The 25,047-nt window shown below is 44.8% G+C and overlaps 1 protein-coding gene across 1 annotated transcript in view; it reads right to left on the reverse strand.

Moving 5' to 3' along the window:
- Nucleotides 1-16,030: 16,030 nt before the first annotated feature.
- Nucleotides 16,031-25,047, reverse strand: part of LOC309555854 (alcohol dehydrogenase 1-like) — a 38,946-nt gene continuing 29,929 nt past the window's right edge. Inside the window, exons 7-9 of the mRNA XM_082258022.1 lie at nt 24,012-24,147; nt 17,527-17,665; nt 16,031-16,186 (exon numbers count right to left, since the gene is read on the reverse strand). Coding sequence (XP_082114148.1) covers nt 16,162-16,186; nt 17,527-17,665; nt 24,012-24,147 — 300 coding nt within the window. The 3' untranslated portion in view covers nt 16,031-16,161. The remainder of the gene's footprint in view (nt 16,187-17,526; nt 17,666-24,011; nt 24,148-25,047) is intronic.

Consider the following 25,047-nt stretch of genomic DNA (forward strand, 5'->3'; position numbering starts at 1 on the left):
AGTAACATAACGAATCTATCCTTTACATAACAAATTTTTCGTTTTGCACATGTCTAGGGGCGTATCTGCTGCATGGCAAACAAGGCATTTGCCTCGGGCGACATTTTAAATGGGGTGGCGTTGCCCCCTGGCAAAAGGGACAGGGGCGCCACAGAGGAGCAGATAGACTAGCTTGAGAGCGGCTTTAATTTAGGAACCCGGCCGTAGCACTGGCTCCGCCTCCACCCCTGGCTGAGGTTCTACTGGCCACTGGTTGCTAGAGCCGCCTGGCATCTAGCAACCAGTGACGTCATGGCCAGGACTCCCCGCCCTAATGCAGAGGGAGCGTGAGGCAGGCCTCAGCCTTCAAAGCGGAGGAGTATTTAACTTCCTCCTAGGGTTGCCACCTGTCCAGGATTCACCTGAACAGTCCGGGTTTTGAATCATGTGTCCAGGTTTCACTCTGCCTGAAAACCGGACACATTATCCAGACAGGGCTGTGGTCCCCCAAGTATCCAAGATAGTCACATAAAAATCTGTTGCCATCTGGGAGCACTGGGGGTGGGGCAATGATGTCAGCAAAAGCAATTTGGCCGTGGCACCCAAAGGTGTCCCAGGTCTTCTATAATACTATAGTGTATACTATGAGAAAAAAAATTCCTCCCCCCCCCCCCAACAAGTGAGAGACTTCAGTTTCCAACATGATCCCCTGAGATCTAAGAGTTGACATCCTTAGATCTCAGGGGTTCACGCTGGGATTTGTAGTCCTTTGCTTTTGGGGGGGTGTACATGCTTTGATCTCAGGGGTTCATGCTGGGACTTGTAGTCCTTCAATTTGGGGGGGGTCACATGCTTAGATCTCAGGGGTTAATCCTGGGACCCTCCAAAAAGGGAAGGACTGCAAGTCCCCACATGAACCCCTCAGAGCTCAGCCCCTTGCACCCTCCCCCCCCCCCCAAACTAGTGAAGGACTACAAGTCCAAGCATGAACTCCTGAGACCAAAGGATGTGACCTCTTAGATCTCAGGGCCCAGGGTTCATTCATGCTTGGACCGCATAGCCACCAGAGACCCAACACAGCCACCAGAGACCCTGAATAGCCAATTGAGAAGGAAGGGGTGGAACAAATTTAAATGGGAGAGGCACCCAATTTTAGTCTTGCCTAGGGCAGCACAAAACCAAAATACACCACTGCACATGTCTACTACTCTCCTATCACTCATTTAGTTAGTCACTCAGAGAAACAATTGCTTACTCCTAGTGGTTCCATGAGGATCCTACTGACCAAAGGTTGGAAGCAGTTCTCTTTCTTTAAATCCTCTTTTTCCTTTTATTGGTTGTGATAACCAGTTACATTTTCTGTGCGATATAGCTTTAGATGCCTAGTGGCTCATGTCTTTGTTCTGTCCACAGCTGCAGGGTGCTATGGCTTAAGTGCAGGTCACAGGAACAAGCATATGAGAAGGCCTTGTTATGTTTTTCATTAATGGGACATCATCTTTTCATCTTGTTGACCGAACTATAAGTTTGTGACCTATTCTGTCAACCTTGCCTCAGGCCTGAGTGTTCACAACTCTGTAGAGAGCCAAGCATTCCTCCTTACCAGAGCCTGTTATACTACAACTAGGGGGACTACAGAGCCCAGCATTCCTCCTTACCAGAGCCTGCTATACTACAACTAGGGGGACTACAGAGCCCAGCATTCCTCCTTACCAGGGCCTACGGTACTACAACTAGCATCAGGTAACTCTTCTAACCTGATGTGGCCTGCTCTAAAGGGGGATCTATGAGGGGACCTGCTCTACTAAAGGGGGATCTATGGGGGGACCTGCTCTACTAAAGGGGGATCTCTGGGGATGCTGGCCTGCTCTAAAGGGGGATCTATGGTGACCCTGCACTAAAGGGGATCTATTCCATAGATGCCCCTTTAGAGCAGGGTCCCCATAGATCCCCCTTTAGAGCTCAGTTCCCCTGGATCCCCTTTAGGACAGGCCCAGGCTCCCCATAGATCTCCTTTACAGCAGGGTCCCCATAGATCCCCTTTAGAGAAGGGTCCCCATAGATCCGCCTTTAGAGCAGGTTCACCATAGATCCCCCTTTAGAAAAGGGACCCCATAGTAATCGTGATGCATCGCGGAATCGAATCGTAACGAATCGCGTCCCTAATAATCGTAATCGCATCGAATCGTGAGGTAAGTGAAGATGCGCAGCCCTATTCAATATACAGTATCTCACAAAATTGTGTACACCCCTCTTAATGTGACAACACTGAAGAAATTACTTTGCTACAATGTAAAGTAGTGAGTGTCCAGCTTGTACAACAATGTAAATTTGCTGTCCCCTCAAAATAACTCAACATACAGCATTTAATGTCTAAACCGCTGGCAACAAAAGTGAGTACACCCCTAAGTGAAAATGTCCAAATTGGGCCCAGATAGCTATTTTCCCTCTCCTGTGTCATGTGACTCGTTAGTGTTACAAAATCTCAGGTGTGAATGGGGAGCAGGTGTGTTAAATTTGGTGTTATCGCTCTCACCTCTCATACTGGTCACTGGAAATTCAACATGGCACCTCATGGCAAAGAACTCTCTGAGGATCTGAAAAAAATAATTGTTGTTCTACTTAAAGATGGCCTAGACTATAAGAAGATTGCCAAGACCCTGAAACGGAGGTGCAGCACGGTGACCAAGACTATACAGCAATTTAACAGGACAGGTTCCATTTAGAACAGGCATAACCTTGGTCAACCAAAGAAGTTGAGTGCACGTGCTCAGCTTCATATCCAGAGGTTGTCTTTGGGAAATAGACACATGAGTGCTGCCAGAATTGCTGCAGAGGTTGAAGGGGTGGGGGAGGGGTGTCAGCCTGTCAGTGTTCAGACCATACCCTGCTAACTGCATCAAATTGGTCTGCATGGCTGTCATCCCAAAAGGAAGCCTCTTCTAAAGATGATGCACAAGAAAGCCTGCAAAAAGTTTGCTAAAGACAAGCAGACTAAGGACATGGATTACTGGAACCATGTCCTGTGGTCTGAGTAGACCAGGATAAACGTATTTGATTCAGATAGTGTCAAGCATGTGTGGCGTACAAAGACAAGTGTGTCTTGCCTCGGGTCAAGCATGGTGGTTGGGGTGTCATGGTCTGGGGCTGCATGAGTGCTGCTGGCACTGGGGAGATACAGTTCATTAAGGGAACCATGAATGCCAACATGTACTGTGACATACTGAAGCAGAGCATGATCCCCTCCCTTCAGAGACTGAGCCACAGGGCAGTATTTCAACAGTATTCCAACAAACACACCTCCAAGATGACCACTGCCATGCTAAGGAAGCACAGAGTAAAGGTGATGGACTGGCCAAGCATGCCCCCAGACCTAAACCCTATTAAGCATCTGTGGGGCATCCTCAAATGGAAGGTGGAGGAGCGCAAGGTCTCTAACATCCACCAGCTCTGTAATGTCATCATGGAGGAGTGGAAGAGGACTCCAGTGGCAACCTGTAGAGCTCTGGTGACCTCCATGCCCAAGAGGGTTAAGGCAGTGCTAGAAAATAATGGCCACACAAAATATTAACACTTTGGGCCCAATTTGGACATTTTGACTTAGGGTTGTACTCACACTCACTACTTTACATTCTAGGGTGTACAAGCTGTACACTCACTACTTTATATTGTAGCAAAGTGTAATTTCTTCAGTGTTGTCACATAAGAAAAGATATACTAAAATATTTACAAAAATGTGAGGGGTGTACTCCCTTTTGTGAGATACTGTAGGTTCAGTCATTTCAATCCCAATGCCGGTCTTTCCTGCAGAGCTCTGTGCAAGCACATTCATGTGTTCAATTCCACTCTGGAACCTTGCAAGGGAACATTCTCATATTGTGAGAGAGGTCGATGTGGTTACATACTTGAACCAAAATGTCTCTATAATGGTGATTTTTATCCCCCTGTATCATCAGAGGGCAAACTGTTTTTCACTTGAAATGCAATACTGTCATATTGGATGACAATCTTCCGGCTTGGGGTTAAGTCCTCTTTCTTTTCAAGGTTGCTGGTCTTTGGGAAAATCAAAAACTCCAGTTAACATCTTGGAGTTATGAGCAATCCATGTGTTGTTGCTTCACGGAATGGCTCTTCTGACTGGCCATTTGGTCCAAATTCAACCACACTATGCTACAGCTGTAAATTTCATCCATCATCAGGAGGTAGAGCTCATCCTGTTCTGGGCAGAGCTTCATATTCCAGCAATATCCAATGTGCACAAAACTGGCAGGTAGATTTTCACAGCAAACATCTGCACCGGGGCAAATGGCCTCTCCATCCAGGGGTGGACATATTTCTGCACTGGGGAACTAATGATTAAACAAGGGGAGGGGAGAATAGTTCCACTTTAAAAGCTAAGTTCCCCTTTTTTTTTCCCCTAATTTCCAGCTCCCCTATGTAACAATATACCATTAATGTACCTTGGTTACAGAAAAATACAAGCATTGTTTGATTTGACAACAAGACCCTACCTTGGCCCTTACTGTATTTAGTAGAAACCTTCATCACTTGTTGGTATGTAGATTCGGGACAGAGAAACCAGTAACACACAGGAAGGAGTTTACCAGCTGAACTAATTAGCACACACCATTTAAGGCATTTATCCATCAATTAGGTTTGCACAGCATTCCTCCACACATGCATTGCCTGGCTACCCCAGCATCTCTCCAGACAAGCTCAGGCCACATGCTAAACTCCCTGAGGCCCCATGCAGCCCATGAGACACCCCTGATATGGTTCAAGGGCCTGCCTGATTAGATACAGAGTAATTTGATAGATGGTGTGTCCTACTGCTATTATAAAGTTTTGGAAACTCTAAAGGATATTGTACAAAGACATGGAGTACAATAAGATTGCATAGTATGTGTACAGTATGGCCACAATTATACACATAAATTACCTAGTTGCGCTTTCAGTGTCATTGTTAACAGCACACCAAACACAGAAGCACACATTTTGCCACATGAAAAAAACAGGTGACAAATGCAGCAAGTTGTGCAGTAGAAAGTGTGCAACTCGCACCACGTTAAAATGTCCCATTATCGAATTTGTCACGTGTAGCAATGGGTCGCCCTATGTTTGTCACTGTAAGAACAAGCTAAAAACCATGCGCTCCCACCACTCTAGGTGTGAAAGTGAAAATGCACTTTGCCTTGCATTTCAGAAATGCTGCAAAAATGGATTTTTGTAAGATCTTACCGTAAAATCCTTTTCTCTTAAGCTCATTGACAGACGTAGTCTTCTTGATTCTCAAGAGCTGGGTTATGTTGTCTCCGCAGGAGTAGGACTAGGCAGAAAGACAAAACGTTCTGGCTCCACCTTAGGGGCAGTCCCTGAGGGTATATCTTTCCTCTCTCTGCTACAGGGAATCAGTTCTGTTTTAAAGCAGTACAGAGAATTTAACCCAACCCAACTCAATGATAGAGGGGCGGGTACTACGTCTGTCAATGAGCTTAAGAGAAAAGGATTTTACGGTAAGATCTTACAAAAATCCATTTTTCTCTATCGCTCATTGACAGACGTAGTCTTCTTGATTCTCAAGAGCTGGGACATCCAGAAGCAGTGCCACAAATGAGGGGTGGGATTGACAAAATCAAATCCAATCTAGAAGGCCCAACCGGTGCCAAACTAGAAGTTTTAAAGGCTCATTATAAACAAAGAATGAGACTAAAGAAAAAATTTTCCAACGGAAAAAACCCTCGAGGTAGACCACTGGTCTCCTCAAATTGCGGCCTGCAAAACCTTGCGGCCAAACGAGGCATCAGACGATGCCATTACATCAACTTTATAATGTTCAGTAAAGGTATGCACCGACGACCAGGTAGCCGCCTTGCACACCTGGACCACTGACGCCTGATGGCGAAAGGCCCATGACGCACTAAGTGCCCGAGTGGAGTGCGCCTTAACAGGGAACGGGGGCTCCCGACCCTTAATAGAATAAGCCTGTACTACCGTCTGTCTGATCCATCTGGAAATGGTCGCGGCAGATGCAGGCAACCCCTTTTTGGGTCCATCTGGGATCACAAAAAGTGAATCCGTCTTGCGAAACGAGTCTGTCGTTTTCAAGTATACCCTGATCGCCCGGACCACATCCAAGGAGTGTAAAGCAAACTCCCGAGGATGACTGGGCTTAGGACACAGGGAAGGTAATACAATTTCTTCATTCAGATGAAATTCTGAAACCACTTTTGGTAGGAAGGATGAATTCGGACGAAGAACCACCTTATCTCTATGAACCACCAGATATGGTGAACGACAAGATAATGCGGCCAGTTCTGACACCCTGCGTGCAGAAGTAATAGCCACCAAGAAGGCCACCTTCTGGGACAACGTAGGTAGAGGAATCTCCCTAATATCTTCAAAGGGAGGTTTCTGAAGAACCGACAACACTAAATTAAGATCCCAGGGGGGTAACGGCGCGTGCACTGGCGGAGCCAGATGTCGCACCCCCTGGATGAAATTCCGCACCAAGGAATGAGTAGCCAAAGGCTTCTGAAAAAAGATAGCTAACGCTGAGACCTGACCCTTGATAGTACTCAAGGCCAGTTTCTGCTCAACCCCTTGTTGCAGAAAGGCTAATATTCGACTAATCGAATAAGACCGAGGACGGAACCCCAACGGTTCACACCATGCAATGTAGGACTTCCATGTGCGATGATAAATCTTTCTGGAAGTCGCTTTCCTTGCTTCAACTGGAGTAGGAATAACTGAAGCTGACAAACCTTTGTCCTTCAGCACCTGGGTCTCAATAGCCAGGCCGTTAAAGCCAGCGATCGTAAAGCAGGATGGGAGATCGGTCCCTGAGACAGTAGATCCTCCCTGAGAGGAAGTCTCCACGGGACGTCCGCCACCAGTCTGACCATGTCGGCGTACCAAGCTCGACGAGGCCAGTCCGGAGCTACCAGAATTACTGGAATTCCTTCCTCCTCTATCCTGCGAAGAAGTCTTGGCAGTAACGCGAGAGGAGGGAAGGCATACATTAGCTGGTATTGCCCCCACGGGGCGATCAGTGCGTCTGCGGTTTCTGCTAGAGGATCGCGGGAGCGAGCCACGAATCTCTGAACTTTCCTGTTGAATCGTGATGCCAACAGATCCACATCCGGGGTGCCCCACCGTAGGCACAACTGGTGGAAAACGTCTGGATGGAGGGACCATTCCCCCTGATCCAGAGTCTGACGGCTGAGATAATCTGCCTGCCAATTCTCCACCCCCGGAATGAACACCGCAGAGATTGCTGGAACAAATCGTTCCGCCCAGTGAAGAATGCAAGCCACTTCTTTGGCCGCTCGGACACTCTTGGTGCCCCCCTGGTGATTGACATAAGCCACGGCTGTGGCATTGTCCGACTGGATCCGAACCGGGCTGCCCTGGAGCTGCTCGGTCCAGTGAATCAGACAAAGTCTGATCGCTCTCAGTTCCAATACATTTATCGGTAACCTGGATTCTTCCGGGGACCAAAGTCCCTGGACAGATAACTGACCGAGAATTCCTCCCCATCCGGATAGACTGGCATCCGTGGTCACTATCGTCCAATATATTGGCAGAAATGACTTTCCCTGGCTGAGCATTGGAGACCGAAGCCACCAGACCAGAGACTCTCTGGTCTGTTTGCTCAATCGGATCTGATTGTCCAGGGATTCCAGATTCCGATTCCATCTGAGAAGAATCTCTTGCTGAAGAATTCGGGTATGGGACTGGGCAAATGGGACTGCTTTGAATGAAGCCACCATCAACCCCAGAACCCTCATGCAAGTCCGAAGGGAAGACCAGCTGTTGGACAGTAACAACTGGACTGCTGATTGAATCTTTCGGAGTTTCCCTACCGGAAGAAAAACTCTTGTCTTGACTGTGTCTAAAATTAGACCCAGATATTCGAGCCTCTGGGTGGGAACCAGAAATGACTTTTGCTGGTTCACCAGCCACCCGAATTCCTGTAAAGAAATCATAGTAATTTCTATGTTTTGTAGCAAGGTCTGAGGAGACTCTGCATGAAGCAGAAGATCGTCTAGGTAACCAAGGATCGATATGCCTCTTTGGCGCAGAAGTGCCAACATTGGGGCCAACACCTTTGTGAAGACCCGCGGAGCCGTGGCGAGACCGAAAGGTAACGCCACAAACTGATAGTGGTTCTCTTCTACGGAAAAGCGTAGAAACCGCTGATGTCCTGCGAAAATGGGAATGTGAAGATAGGCGTCCTTGATGTCTATGGACGCTAGGACATCCCCTGGATGCAGGAAGGCTGCTACTGTGCGAATGGACTCCATTCTGAATCTTCTTATGTTGACAAAAGAATTGAGTGCTCTTAAGTCCAGAATTGGACGCACTTTGCCCTCTTTCCTGGGTATTGTAAATAGGTTTGAATAAAACCCTTGAAACCGTTCTGTCCAAGGAACGTGGACTACCACTCCTTGTTGTAGTAAATCTGTGACTGCTCTCCGCAGATCTTCTAAACGATCTGAGGATAGTCGGATATTGGAAGGGAAGAATCGCGCCGGTGGGAGAGATCGAAACTCGATCTTGTACCCTGACCTTATGACTTCGCAAACCCATTTGTCCGGGATTCTGGAAAGCCATGGATCCGGGAACCGGCGAAGACGTCCCCCCACCCCAGTTATGGGTGGGGGCGCACCTTCAGGCTTTGGATGGTTTATCTTCAGGTCTGGAGGGGGCGGGCTTTTGCTTGCCCGACCAACGACCCCTGACGCCTCCTGCAGGAGCTTTGGAGGACTTAGTTTTTTCACCCGCGGGACGAAAAAACCTCTTGTGAGCAGAAAAAGAAGGCCCTCGTCTTTGACGAGTTCCTCTACCTTTAAAATTTTGCGGTAAAAAGGTGCTCTTTCCACCCGTGAGATCTTTAATGATCTCATCTAAGTTGGCTCCAAATAGACGCTCTCCTGAAAAGGGGATATTAGCCAATGCTTTTTTGGAACCTTGGTCGGCTAACCAACCTTTTAGCCACAGTGTACGCCTGAGAACCACTGCTGAGACTGATGCTCGCGCCAATAATGGAGTGGCGTCTAACGCCGCATCACACACAAACTGTAACCCCTGTATCATTTGTTCCAACAAATCTGATACCGCCTGAGGGACCTCTTCTAAGTCCCGGCGTAACCACTTGGTCCATTCAGTTACAGCCTGCGAAACCAGACCAATAGCTATTATAGGTCTGAAAGCTGATCCAATCAAGGAAAACATGGTGCGAGACATAGCTTCTATCTTGCGATCCACTGGATCTTTAAAAGACGGAGCGTCTTCTAAAGGAATAACCGTGGCTTTATTCAATCTAGCAATTGGTGAATCCACCACAGGTGGTTCTGTCCATTTCTTAATAAGGGTTTCCTCAAACGGATAACGCCTGCCAATGCGTTTAGAAATAGTAAAAGTGCGTTTTGGCAGACGCCATTCTTCTTCGATTGGATTGCCAAAACATTTGGGCAATGGAAAAACCTTCGCCACTTTGATGCGTTTTTTAGTCCCAAAAGGGATTTCAGTTTCAGCTATTTCCGATGGAATACCCTGTAACCTTAAGGTCTCTTGAACAGATACAATGAGTGCGTTTACCAACGCTTCCTCTCGGGCTATGGCGGATGCCGAAACATCCTCCTCACTGTCTGAAGAGACAGGACCCGAGACACCAATCCCAGATGAAGTACCTGCAACTGCAGAAATGGGCTCAGAGTCTGAATCCGAGGTTTCAGATAATATGGGGTTAGGCGGGGGTCGCTTTCTTGCGCCCTGTCCCTGACAAGCCACTTCCACCCGGGACACAAAAGTTTCCATAATAGCTGACAATGATTCAATTGTCAATGGGGTGCTGGAGGATCCCGCAGACCCCTCGAGCGGATCCGGAGGAGATACATGAGTGGCAGGGTCCATGTTAATTCAGGACACCGTTGCCAGCAAAACAAAAAAACTTTTTTTTTTTTTTTTTGTGTGTGTCTCCCCCTAGCGCAATAGCGCCCCTCAGAGTACCTGCTTCTCGATCCCACAGAGAGAGAGAGGGACCCCCAAGGCTCACCAACCGATGCAGTGCAGTTTCCAACCAACTGCAGTCAGCGTCTGTCTTACACAGACTGGAAGGAGCTGTTTGCTTTTTCCCGGGTAGAAGGACGTGGCTCCGCCCCCTGTGTACGCCTTCCGGCGTTCCCAGCTCTCCACGAGGTAGCTGGGCTCACAAAACATGGCCGCCCCCATAGAAGAGACATAAGACTCCAAAAACATGGCGGCCGGCGTGACCTGAGGACATACATGCATTTGGTCTACGGCAAAATGGCGGCGGACCGCCGAAAACGTTTTCCCAGCACATCCACCTGCATCTCTGCTAAGAGGCGATATATGGATCTACAGGAGATACACTACACATAAGGTAGGATTATACCTCCTATGTCTGCTGTAATGTTACAGTCTGCTGGGTAGAATGTTAGCTCTTAAACCAAGTCCACTTCCCACAAACACATGCTGTATTACAAGGGGGACTTGTAAGTATCAGATATATACTGACCATATATGGAGGGGCCCATAATACATACTGCCTCATAACGAGGAAAAAAGGGAACGTTTACTCACCATACCGAACCGACAGGCACCCTCTCTTCACAATACCCTCTCCACCGGGGTGGGGGGTTGTGGACCACTCCGGACGCCTCGACTCTCTGGTTCCTGGCGTCCAAGCGAGACTTTTAACTCGCAAGGTCAGTCCCTCCACTGGGACTCCGTCGCGGCCGACCCAGCGCGGAGCTCTGGTCTGCACGCGCTCGTAGGCAGAAACCGGGGTGACCACTGGATCTCAACATCCAGCCCGTCGCCTGGCCCCGCATACTTACTTGAATGTGTCGCGGCCGACCAAGCGCAATGCCATGGTCTGCGCGCGCTCGTAGGCCGGCTGGGGTGACCACAAGTGTCGCCCAGTCCGGCATTTTTGCTTGAAGATCTCACAGGAAAAAACACTGGAGAAAACTACCTAAAAAATGTCTTTTTCTTAAAGAAAAAAGTCTTGCCAGGACCAAAAGATCCCAGCAAGGAACTTAGGTCCTTACTCCTGACTAGACAGAAAAAAACTGATTCCCTGTAGCAGAGAGAGGGAAGATATACCCTCAGGGACTGCCCCTAAGGTGGAGCCAGAACGTTTTGTCTTTCTGCCTAGTCCTACTCCTGCGGAGACAACATAACCCAGCTCTTGAGAATCAAGAAGACTACGTCTGTCAATGAGCGATAGAGAAATGTGCATTGTGTTTCTGTTGCTATTACAGGTAAAGGCTCCCCAAGTGCAGCAAACACACCAAAAACTGTGCTTAAGGCATCATGCTGTGCTCCCCCAAAAAGTTCTTGAGCTTCTCCGGGGTGATTGTCTAGTGTAGGGCAGCCCATTTAAGTGAATGTGCTGCCCTATGTGGAGATGTGAATGAGGCCTAACAACTGAGTGTCTCCTTCCCCTCCCTATGTACTAGAACTATGTAGAACTATGGAATAGGTGGAAGCACCTGAACAATCCATTCACTCTGTATCCAATCAGGCAGGCCCTTGTACTACATAGTTGATGGGAGATCTAAAAGAAGATTGTACAATCAGATTGTATAGAAAACGGGAAGGTGGTATTGTAATGAGGAAAGTGTGGTTCAGAGTGGGGAACACACCCTATCACGCCCTCTTCTGTGATGCAACATGGAAGTTAAGGCTTCTTGGAGATGACCTACAGAAAGTGAATGCTGAGAACGGTCTACAAAAAGTGATGGAATCTGATTTTTTTTAAAGAAATTCAAATAAACTGACAAGATTTTAAACATCCTGTGAATAAGGTTAGCAAGAGAAGAGCTCATTGGGATGGCTGGGCCAGAAATGGCATTGGAAAAAGCTTCTATTTAATATGAAAAGTGAAATTATGCACGAAAAGGTGAACTTATCCTTTACAGATGGAAAAAAGGACACAAAATACTTTATTTCATTACTTGTTAGGTTAAACAGGTTACATTAGGTTAGATAATAAGCTAAAGCACTTGTTATGTTATAGATATAGTAAACATCATTTAGGCTCCGTGCACACTAGCTAAAAAAACTAGAAAAAAAAACACTGGATAAAAAATCTGATAATAGCATTTTTGTGCCAGCTTCTAGTGGCATTCAAGTAGCTTTTGGAAGCCTTTAGAAGCTTTTAGGGGCATTTAGGAGAATTTAGGAGCATTCGCATTTTTGCAGCACGTGAAGAAAAAAAAAAAACTTTTATCATTTAGCAGCATTCAGAGTTTTTTTTCTGCACCAAAAAAAAAATGTTTTTCTGCTCTTGGATGCTGAAGCTCAAAAAATGCTAATAGCCTAAAGTAGTGTACATGGACACATAGGATAACACCACTTTCTAGGAGCAGACAAAATGCTAATAACTTCTAGGAGCTTAAAAAAATGCTAGTGTGCATGGAGCTTCACTTTATTTTGTGTACTGTTGGGTGAAACGGTTACAGCAGGTTTAGTCAATGAGCTACACTTTACAACATGTATTTTAATTGTAGTTATGAGATTATTTCACATTCAAAACCTCATACCATTTCACTTGAATTGTTAGGTGAAACAGGTTACAATAAATTTAGATAATCGGCTACAGCAGTGAGATGTTGCGTTATAGATATATTATACATCATTTTAACATTGAAGTCCTATTTTGTGTACTGTGGGAAGAAATAGTTACAGCAGATTTAGTTATTGAGTTATAAAAGGGTAGCCAGGTGCTTGGCTAAGAATGGAGAATCAGAAAAAAAACAGCTGTAGCTGCAGGGCTAAACTGGTTACCAGCTGTTTCAGCAAGAGGAGGAGTCTGCTGAGGAGGAAGTGTTCAAAAGACTGAGTCAAGCCGAACTGCACTGTGAGAACTGTACTCCAGAGGAGAGACTATGCTGTGGTCATCAAAAGCTTTTGAACTAAATGGGGAATGCCCCAGAGAGGAGATTGCCAGGAAGAAGGGGAACAGCTGCATTTTCTTGCCATGAGAGAGACCAGAGAGTGCATATCGCTTTCCATTGTGCACCATCACTGCTGCATATGGGCGGCTTGAGCAGGATCCAGAGTGCCGAGTTTGTGGTGCCAACAGACAGAGTCTCCTGCCTGCAGATCAGATAGTGGGACTAATCCCTGTGTGTGACTGGATAGGGAGCTGCAATATCGTGTGATTGGTGAGCTGCTGCTGTGAGGATTTACTAACTCCTGCTAGAGACACTGAGCTCTTTAGGAACTATATGTAAATCAAGTTGCGCTAATGTGATCTATGGAGGTATAAAGTCCACAAAGTCCCAATATTGATGACAGATGGAAAAAATCTTGGGTAAGATCCTGAACCCGACTCCCTTAAGAGTGTACGCTTACCAGATTGAGGTAAGAATAAAGCGGATATGCTTAATCTTGTCACTTTGATAGATGATCCAGGCCCGTGTGAGCAGTGAACTCGGAGGTCATTGGATCATGTAAAAAATGTTGGGTTTTACGCTATTGCGTTTGTTTGTATTTTTTACATGATCCAATGACCTCCGAGTTCACTGCTCACACGGGCCTGGATCATCTATCAAAGTGACAAGATTAAGCATATCCGCTTTATTCTTACCTCAATCTGGTAAGCGTAGACTCTTAAGGGAGTCGGGTTCAGGATCTTACCCAAGATTTTTTCCATCTGTCATCAATATTGGGACTTTGTGGACTTTATACCTCCATAGATCACATTAGCGCAACTTGATTTACATATATTCTTTAGGGTGTGGTCACACTTGAAGTTGCTGCTTGTTTGTTTTATTCCTTTAGCGCGGTTAATTCCCCAATATAATACATCTCTTTAGGAACTAACCATACAGCCACCTATTAGCCTTATTGCTCCCTGGTCCCTGGGGGCGTGGTCTCGTCACGTCTAATGTCGCGCTGGCCCGGCCGGTTTCGTCATACGTCTGACATCATCAGGGGCGCGTGTACATCAAAACGCATTTAGGTCTATCCATTCATTTGGGTGACCCATATATTTCGGTAAGCCTTGAATCTGCTCATTTGATGAATCACCCTCTACTGATGTGACTTCCTACTGTGTATCTTTTCATCTTTGATACAGAGACTCACCTGCCAAGATCTGTGTTTTCCTCCAATTTTTGGTTTTCTTTGGCATTACACATGTGCAGATTTTACAATTCTTTTGGACATTTTCTTGTCACTATTTACGTTGGACACTTATATATATATCACAATATATCTGTGTATCACCATTGTTTATGCACTTTATAATTTTTGTTCAACATTCAGTGTTTATAGATATCAACTTTTTTTGTTAGCGCTACACATATTCCAATTCTTATATCGTTTGGAATTTTTTCTATGAGTCCTATGTGTGCTGCTTTCCTTTTTGATCACATTATATATCAACATATTTACACTAATTACATTTAGCGTGGAAATCTTTACTACTATTCTTCTAGAGTGCACTAAACTAGTTATAGTATTATTTTTTACATTGCAGTTAAAGCGGTTCTAAAGGCAGAAGGTTTTATTATCCTAATGCATTCTATGCATTACGATTAAAAACCTTATGTGTGCAGCAGCCCCCCTAATACCTACCTGAGCCCCATCTGGGTCCAACAATGTTGCAGGAGGTACTCGGCTGTCCAGGACTCTCGCCCCCCACCCCCGATTGGCTAAGATACTCAGCGGGCACCATTAGCTCCTGCTGCTGTCAAAGTCAGTGAGCCAGTGAGGAGAGATGGGGTGGGGCCAAGCCACGGCTCTGTGTCTGAATGGACACACAGGGCAGCAGCTTGGCTCTGGTGCCCCCATAGCAAGCTGCTTGCTGTGGGGGCACTTGGCAGGAGGGAGGGGCCAGGAGCACTGATGAGGGACCTGAGAAGGAGGATCTGGACTGCTCTGTGAAAATACACTGCACAGAGCAGGTATGACATGTTTGATATTTTTAAACAAAAAAATAGGACTTTAGGATCACTTTAAGGCTTATACACACTGTTTATTGTGCAGAACTCTATTTTAAAGCGGAGTTCCACCCATTTTTAATAGGTTGGAATACATAGATCTTTGTAATCCCCTTTAAAATGGCTTTTACCAATGGAAACTTTTTTTTTTTTTTTTTGCTAGTAAATACCTTAATTTCGGCTTTATTCCTCCTCTCCTCACTTCCTGGTCCGATCGGCGATGACGTCATTCGGCGATCCGCAGTGTCTGCTGGGATGTATTCTATTCCAGAAATCTCAGTAGCTGTATCTGTACTGAGCCGTGCCTGCCCCGCCTCCGCCCCGCCTCCTCTCATTCAGTTGCATTGTATGAATGTATTAAGGCCGTTCTCTGCCCCGCCTCCACCCCGCCTCCTCTCATTGAGTTGTATTGAGAGGAGGCGGGGCGGAGGCTGGGCAGAGAACAGCCTTAATACATTCATACAATGCAATTCATTGAGAGGAGGCGGGGCGGAGGCGGGGCGGAGGCGGGGCAGGCACGGCTCAGTACAGATACAGCTACTGAGATTTCTGGAATAGAATACATCCCAGCAGACACTGCGGATCGCCGAATGACGTCATCGCCGATCGGACCAGGAAGTGAGGAGAGGAGGAATAAATCCGAAATTAAGGTATTTACTAGCAAAAAAAAAAAAAAAAAGTTTCCATTGGTAAAAGCCATTTTAAAGGGGATTACAAAGATCTAAAGTTCCAAAAATGGGTGGAACTCCACTTTAAGTTGCCTAGCATAGTAATTAAACTGTTTAGCGGACTGTGTCTGAACCTTCTTTCTATGTGCTCATTTATGCTTAAACCACCATTTATTCTTATGCTATTCTAGCATTACATTAAGTTAATTTACACTAAACAGTCTTGTGTCAATTTCCTGATACTAATTCATAGCCAATTTAAGGTATGCTCATTGCTTTTATAAGTGCTTGCAGTAACTTTCAATCAACCGGGTGTGTCAGAGGAGCAAAAGGTTGTTCTTTGACTTAGGCACAGAGAATGGAAAATACCACGCGGATCCTGTAGGGGTAGGGCTACAAAAGTAAGATTTTTCAGCATGGATTTTATTTGCAATTTTGAAAATATTTCAAGTTCAAAGTTCATATCCTTTTACTTGAATTGTGGGCCTTCAGAATGAACTGCCGAACATGACCCCAATACGAAGCAGTCTTCCACGTTAGAACAATAAGATTGTTCGAATACTGTAAAGAAAAAAAGTTTGTAAATTAACAGTAGGCATACATTTAAAAAACAACATACAGAATTATAGTTTTTTACATTTTTAATTTGCATGTGTAACAGTAAAACCTCTCTTTTGATTCAGACTTTTGACAGCAAATGAATAGATGTTTTGTGTGCTTTAAAATTGCTGGGCATACCCCATTTTTGGATAAAGTCTACATGGAAATCAGTCATAGTAATCAGAACACTACCTTGTCCTCAAGCTGGGTCAAGCTGCCTTAAAGCAGGGTTCCAGCTGTGGAAAAAAAATGAAAAGTCAGCAGCTACAAATACTGTAGCTGCTGACTTTTAATACATAGACACTTACCTGTCCAGGGATCCCGCAATGTCAGCACCCCAGCCAATTTTTGAATCGGTGCTGCCGCCACCATTCACTCCAGGGGAAACCGGCAATGAAGCCTTTCAGGTTCACAGCTGGCTCCCTACTGCGCACGCGCAAGGCGCACTGCGCATTCCCATTGGCCCGGCGGCGGGGGAAGAAGAAAGTGGACGGAACTTCTGAGGGACAGTGCTGCGGAGCCGTCACCCGGAAGTGGGGAAGGGTACCTTAGGTTTCCCCCCTCCCCCTGAAAGGTACCAAAGGTGGCACCGGAGGGGGGGGGGGGAAATGAGTGGAAGTTCCACTTTTGGGTGGAACTCCGCTTTAATAGAGTTCCTTTGCTGGATTGCGCAAATATGTTTTAAAGTCCCAAACATATTTTTCTGCTGTTACAACTAGTGACAGACTGCAATTTGTGTAATTTTTCATTTTGCTACTTGGTCAACTCTATATTCCAGTTCTGACAGCTTTCCCGTGTACATTTCAAATATTTGCAGTTAAAAAAGTAACTAAAGGCAAAGCTTTTTTTTTTTTCCCATTTTGGATAGAGTAAAGCAGGGTTATACCCGTCAGTTTTTTTGCCCTCTGTATCCCATTGGGGAGATTCCCATTCACTTCCTGCCCCATAAAAGTGAGGGGAAATCCTTCCAAAAGTGAGGGAATCCCAGGGTGTCACTAGAACTAGTGTCCCCATTGTATGATTTCCCCTCTATTAGTGTTCTGGTGTTAACTCAATATTTGGAATTTTCTTTTTCACTTTCAGGGATAATGGTAAACAGGACAAAATATAGAGGTCAAATCTCCCAGCAATAAAAAAAAAAAAAAAAAAACTGTCAGGTGTTCTAATCCCTATCCACTGTATCCAAAAAAAAGTTGTGCACTTACTGTAGTTACACTTTAAGTTTAACATAGAAATGGACAAAACACAAATATAAATATAAATGAATTGAACAAAAACAAATTTAAATTTAACTATATTACCTTTTGCCAGACTCCAAAAGCTCAAAGCCTTCAATAATACGGTTAAAAGGTAATGTATGGCTTACTAATCCATCCACATTAAATTTATTTGCCAGATAGTCAGACACCAGTTTAGGAACACATTCTTTACTTTTCCAACCTGAAAAACATAGACGATAATAATAGTAAAATACAGAATCCGGTATAAATGTATACACATAAACAATATCTCATATTATCGTTAACAGTTTCTTAAACATTATTCAGCTCTTACTCTTTCAATTTTTGAAAAGCGTAAACGTAGCCTCAACAGTCTCCTAATATCCTAATAAGAAGTCAGAAGGCTTAGAGAATTGCACCCCATAAACAAAAAGCTTTTCGGCCAACATTTCAACAATGGCATGCAAACAGATTTGTTTGAATAAAGGCAAATATAGCAATATTAAACTAAAATCCTCCCGATACCATTTTTTTAAGCCGGCGGTCGGCTTTCAGGTGATAACAGCTGATGCGGCTCGAGAGCCGCTTGGCCGTTATCCCAGCGAGCGGGACGGGACGCCCCCCTCCCGCGGCTCTGCTCAGGTGTCCCGTCCCACCGGGGGATCCGAGCAACCAGCCGGCACATCCGCTGGCTGGTTGGAGTCCCGATCAAAGCCGGTCTCCGATGTAGTAACCCGGAAGCGAGATGATGTCATGTCCAGGTTACTCGGGGGCTAAAGGCGCTGTATTTAAAAAAGTGTCAGTATTAAAAAAATGACAATTTCGGCATTTTGAATACTTTGAAGTGCAGTGCAGGGGTCTGGGGTCTTTTAGACCCCCGATCCCTCCATAAAGAGTACCTGTCACTGCCTATTACTGTCACAAGGTGATGTTTACATTGCTTGTGACAGCAATAAAAGTGATCAGATTTTTTTTAAAAAAACTATGCTAAAAATAGAAAATTTAAGCAGAGTTCCAGCCTCGGGGGTCAAATTTAGATAAAAATACCACCATGACAGTCAGGGCTAGTACATTCCACAATGGATAGCCTCTGAACTGTCCCGGGTCGCACTTACCTGTAAGAAGAAATACTTACCTTGAAAAGTTCTTCTCCAGCACTGCCATCTCAGGTGTGGGCAGCTGAAGCCAGGGCGTCCTCTTCTGCGGCCTAGTCGGTGACGTCGGAGTCCCACAATGCACTGCACCGGCCCCGCTCGTCACTTCCGGTGCAAGCGCGGCATCCCTGCACAGCTTCTGGGCATGCCCAGAAGCAGTTTAGCAGGGAATGCCGCGCTTGCACCGGAAGTGACGACCGGGTCGGGGAAAGCGCATTGATTCCTGGGAGCAATGACGTTCAGCTCCCAGGAGTCATCGCAAGCCGGAAGTGATGGCGTGGCCCGTGGCTGCCGAGGGAGGAAGTGGAAGGAAGGTGAGTATATTTTCTTCAATATCAAGGTAAGTAACCAAAAAGAAAATTGGGACCATCCATTTCTTTTTCAGGTGGCCCTTAGCAAGCGGATGGCCCAAAATCGAGTTTTTCGATTTTGAGGCCGGAACTCCGCTTTAAATAAAATAAATAGGAAAAAAATATAAAAATTTTAAAGCGCCCCCGTCGCTGTGAGCTCACGCACGAAAGAAGACGCATACGTAAGTCGTGCCCGCAAATGAAAGCGCTGTTCAAACCACACATGTGAGATATTGTCACGATCGCCAGAGTGAGAGCAATAATTAAAAAAAAAAAATGAACTACTCTGTAACTCTAAACTGGTAACCGTTAAAACATTTTGAAGCGTCGCCTATGGAGATTTTTATGTACCGTAGTTTGTCGCCATTCCGCGGATGTCTGCAATTTTAAACCGTAACATGTTAGGTATCGATTTACTCGGCGTGACATCATCTTTCACAAAAAACATCCCTTAGATTTACCGATGGTGTAATGGTGTTTCCATTAACCTTCCAGGATGGCAACACATGAGAGATGAGAGGCTTCACCCCACAGGACTTTCTGCATTCCCTAGGTCTTCCTCTTCCCTTGCTTGAGCAGGGGGGGGGGGACCCTGCAAACCAGGCACAGAAGCAAATGGGCCTGCCTTGGAAAGTAAACTTTCCTGAGAAGAAGGGCCCTCTTTAGGGGTTAGCTCACCCGGCTCTGTTACCTGGGGGGAAGCTACAGAGGTGCGGAAGGACTGGATAATGGCTAGCATTTCCTCCTGCATAGACTTAAGGACATCTTTCATCAACCCTGAGGCTTCTTTACCAGCCAGTTTGTTAATACACCTGTAGCAAAAGGACTTGGTGTGAGATCTGGGCAGTCTCTCCCCGCAATTACCACATTTTTTAAAGGAGCTAGTGCTAGCAGATACAGGGTGTGCTTTATCAGAGGCCTCCTGGGTTCCACCTGGGGATTCTGCAAGAGAAGAGGAGACAAACACAAGATCACTCTTCCTGCCCCGTAGAAACTTGGCTACAGGCCCCTCTGGGGAGAGCATGGGAACTACTAGGGACTAAGCCTGACACTGGTATTAGCCCCAAACAGGAGAAAAACATCACTCCGATCTGCTCTTGCCTCCAGCCACCTGAACCGACCTACCCTCCTCCTTCTCCATGAGGTGGGTTGTGGTAGGTTTCATGTCTTTGGCAGCTTTCTGGCTTCTTTCGGCCAGGGAATTTTCCCCAACCCCCCGCCATGAGGGTCCGGCGTCTCCTCCGTACTCGCTTTCCTCTTTCGGGTCTCGCTGTACATGCTCCGCCTTTCCTGCACAAACGAGAAGTTCCGGTTTCAAAGCGAGGCTTGGAGAGCGCTGTCCGGCGGTTTTTACGGATTTCAGTGAATGCGAATTCCGGCTGAATGGCAGGGAGGATTGGAGGAGACCCCTGCTTAAGAGCAGGCCACAGGCTCTGGAAGGACCACCACTGTGACCGACTGCCTGTATCCTGGGGAGACCTGGGAGAAGCCTAAAAGGCGTGCAGGTAGAGTGTGGCCCTCACTGGCGTTGTTGAACCTGCCTCACAGGGGGACCATCCAACACAAAGTCTTCAAGTCAGAGACAAAAAAATAAATGTTTCGCTGTAGGAGAAACACAAATCAAACTGAGGGACAAGGGGAAGGGTGGGGCCTTTTAACAGCTGTGAGCGGATTGTGTTTTCTGTAGGGTGGAGCCTCTCAGCTCTCAAGTGATGCCGTCCTGGAAGGTGAGAGGAGAAAATGGGCTAACTATACTGATTAGTTTTTTTAAATATAGTGAAATTTATTTTTTCCCAAAAAATGGCATTTGAAATGGCAGTGCCCTGATTGAAATGGCAGTGCCGTGATTACAGTGCAGCCCCAACAGTGCCCATCAGTGATGCCACTTTGCGCCCATCTGTGATGCCAACCTGTAACCAGTGACACCAGTCAGTGCCCATCAGTGATGCCAGTTTATGCCCATCAGTGAGGCCAATCTGTGCCTATCAGTGTTACAAATAGGACTGAAGCAACTAATTGATTAATGAACAACTAATCGATTAGTTGGTCAGCCGATTAGTTGGCCTGCATACAGAATGCATTATTTGTTTACATTTTAGGAAATACAGTGAAGCACACATACAGCTCAGTGCACTGTCCATACATGTCAGAAGACACAGTGCAGCACACATACAGCTTAGTACCCCATCCATACATGTCAGTAGGTGCCTGGGAACTTGTGAATGTGTGGGGAGAAATGCATCATGGGACATGTAGTCCTGGGCAGGAAGTGAGTAGTTCTAAAGGCAGAAGTTGTTTTACCTTGCTATAGGGGGCACTCTATACTATACTTTTCAGCTTGCTATTGGGGCCCTCATAAGGCAGGAGGAGCCAAAAGAGTTGGTTGGGGACACCAGAAGCTACTACTAAACGCCTTAGACCTGGTTCACACCTATGCGTTTATTTGGTGCTTTTTGCAGAGATGCACTACAGTTCATTTAACATTGTTTCTTATGGGACACGTTCACATCTATGCTTTTTTCAGCCGCTGCGTATTTGGAAAGGGTCAAGGACTTTTTTCAACGCAAAACGGTGCTTTTTTTGGTTCAATTGACTTCAATGGAGAAGCTTCAGAAAACCATGTAGAGCATTTTTGCCATGATTTTCGGTTTTTATTCTACCCACCAACAAATTGGCCAAAAAAAAAGCATACAACATGCAAATCGCAGCAAAATCGATTGTGCAAAAACGCACAGTAAAAAGCACTGCAGAAACGGATCAAAAGCAAACTGCATAGGTGTGAACCAAGCCTTATGGCTGGCCATACACATATCGATTTTCAGACGAGAATAGTCATACGAAAAATCTTTGTACATTTGCTGAATGAAAATGTTGTTTAAAAATGTCACTTGCTTTTAACATTTAGTTTTAAAGTGAATGTAATTTCTGAACAAAAATCTTACACACTGTCCGAAAAAAAAAAAAAAAAAAAAAACACCAGTCCTGGGTTTGCTTTTCACAAGAAGCATTGCCTGATGTGAATGATGCTTCGCACAAAAGAGCTCTCAGAAGACCTACGATTAAGAATTGTTGACTTGCATAAAGATGGAAAGGGTTATAAAAGTATCTCCAAAAGCCTTGCTGTTCATCAGACCATGGTAAGACAAATTGTCTATAAATGGAGAAAGTTCAGCACTGCTGCTACTCTCCCTAGGAGTGGCTGTCCTGTAAAGATGACTGCAAGAGCACAGCGCAGACTGCTCAATGTGGTGAAGAAGAATCCTAGAGTGTCAGCTAAAGACTTACAAAAGTCACTGGCAAATGCTAACATCACTGTTAGGGAATCTACAATACATAAAACACTAAGAATGGATTTCATGGGAGGATACCACAGAGAAAGCCACTGCTGTCCAAACAAAATATTGCTGCACGTTTACAGTTTGCACAAGAGGACCTGAATGTTCTACAGCAGTACTGGTAAAATATTCTGTGGACAGATGAAACCAAAGTTGAGTTGTTTGGAAGAAACATACAATACTATGTGTGGCGAAAAAGGCACAGCACACCAACATCAAAACCTCATCCCAACTGTGAAGTATGGTGGTGGGGGCATCATGGTTTGGGGCTGCTTTGCTGCATCAGGGCCTGGACAGATTGCTATCATCGAAGGAAAAATGAATTCCCAAGTTTATCAAAACATTTTGCAGGAGAACTTAAGGCCATCTGTCTACCAGCTGAAGCTCAAAAGAAGATGGGTGTTGTAACAGGACAATGACCCAAAGCATAGAAGTATATCAACAACAGAATGGCTTAAACAGAAGAAAATATGCCTTCTGAAGTGGCCCAGTCAGAGTCCTGACCTCAACCTGATTGAGATGCTGTGGCATGACCTCAAGAAAGCGATTCACACCAGACATCCCAAGAATATTGCTGAACTGAAACCGTTCTGTAAAGAGGAATGGTCAAGAATTACTCCTGACCGTTGTGCACGTTTGATCCTCAACTATAGGAAACGTTTGGTTGAAGTTATTGCTGCCAAAGGAGGTTCAACCAGTTATTAAATCCAAGGGTTCACGTACTTTTTCCACCTGCACTGTGAATGTTTACATGGTGTGTTCAATAAAAACATGGCAACATTTCATTCTTTGTGTGTTATTAGTTTAAGCAGACAATGATTGTCTATTGTTGTGACTTAGATGATGATGATCAGATCACATTTTATGACCAATTTGTGCAGAAATCCATGTCATTCCAAAGGGTTCGCATACTTTTTCTTGCAGCTGTATATGCTTCCTGCTTTATCCATTATCGCTTACTGCTTGCCAAATACCACTGACATTGTTAGTGCTTGATTAACTAACAATCTCTCTCCCTGGAATAGCTATCATGATGCATTTTTTTCCTCTGCATTTCAATGATATATTCAATAGCTATTGAATTACTGATCAACTATCTGAATGGATTGAATAGCTTGAAAGTCGATGTCCAATTTAAAGGGGTAAATCCCCAATTTTGATATTTTGCGATATTTGTAGGTGGTATCAATTTTCTACCATTGATGCTGGAATTGTGAAAGAAATCTTTTATATTGCAGTCTATCTGCATCTAGTCTAATATGGTTTACTGATTGGCAATATCAGCCATATTGGATTAAGCGCACTTATCCAACTACTGAATAGAATTCATGAGTAGCTACATTGATATTCCCTTTACACACTGGGTAACAATCCGGATTGTTTTTAATATTGTGGTGGTATGTAGGATGTATTATGTTCATCCTTTGGAAGGTTTAACCCTTAAGTGGATGGTTATCCACTTATTTTTATAAAAACTTTAATAAACTATTTTGCATACTAAACTGCATAGTAGACAGTCTTTTTCTTCATCTGTCATTTTTCTTTCATTTAATTTGTTTCTAATCTCATTATGGGAAAGCTATAACTATTTGTAAAATACTTTCTCCTCTTCCTTATTAAACTGGTTCTGTTTGTGGCAAACTGTAATTCTGTTCACCTAAGAATCCACTGCACATTGAAACAAACACTGTATTTTCTTTTTGTGTGTAGTAACTTTTCTTTGATACCTCCAAAAATACAGCCTTTCCATGTACGTCCTGTAAAGAGTAGATAGGGATCAAACGTAATATGGGCATTTGCAGGGGCACCTCCTATAATAACACTGGTCCCATATCCTAGCTGTGTACACTCCAGGGCAGATTTCTGCATTAAAAGAAAAAAAACACAAACGATAATCAAATCTATTCAGAGCTTCACTAACAACATGCTTAGATGTATTTAATTATAATAACTGAAAATATATATATATATATATACACACACACACGCACAATAAAAGAAGGCTTAATAAAAACAAGGGAAACAAATAAGAAATCCAAATAAAGTAAAGGCAAATAACAGATATAAAAGTAATGCAGGGAGGGCCTGCCATAGTAGTCTATGGGGAAGATATAAAATGTACCAGTGGAACATCATGAAAGATATTAGATATTGCAATAAACACTTCTACAAATACTCCTAATGGTCCTTTCCATTGATCACAAAGGTAGAGAGCACTGCGGTGAAGTGAACCTGTCCAGACAGAAATGTATGGCTGTTTCTAAGTCACTACCCCAAAAAAAGCATACAAATCATAAAGTTCAGTGAAGTCATACTTGTTTGGGCTTAAGCTGGCCCATACACATATATACAGTACTGGTTTTCATTCAACCTGTAGGTGGAACGAAAACAAAGCCTAGTCAATTCTTCCATCCATGCTAAACAAGGCAGTTTGACATATCTCCCACTATATGTAGTTTATTTTAAAAGATGGCCCCCGCTCTGTTGGATGCAGCCACTGTTCGGTACTAATTTTCCACTCCTTCAATTTTTCAGTTGAAGAATGTTGGACGGGAGGGGGCCCAACAGGGCCACCACTAAGTAAATTTTGTCAGGTTCCTCAGCAACTTGAAGAAATGTGTACAATGCGTGGCCAGCATTAGCATCTCAAAGTATTAAACCAGTGACAGCCAAGCAACATGCATTTTCAGAAGTACAATTCAGCAACGTCACCCACCATGTTCTTTTCATGGCAGGTGTTCTTTAGGGGAGGTAACTAAAGGG

The sequence above is a fragment of the Pelophylax lessonae genome (assembly GCF_965119305.1).
Source record: "Pelophylax lessonae genome assembly, chromosome: 1".
NCBI lineage: Eukaryota > Metazoa > Chordata > Amphibia > Anura > Ranidae > Pelophylax > Pelophylax lessonae.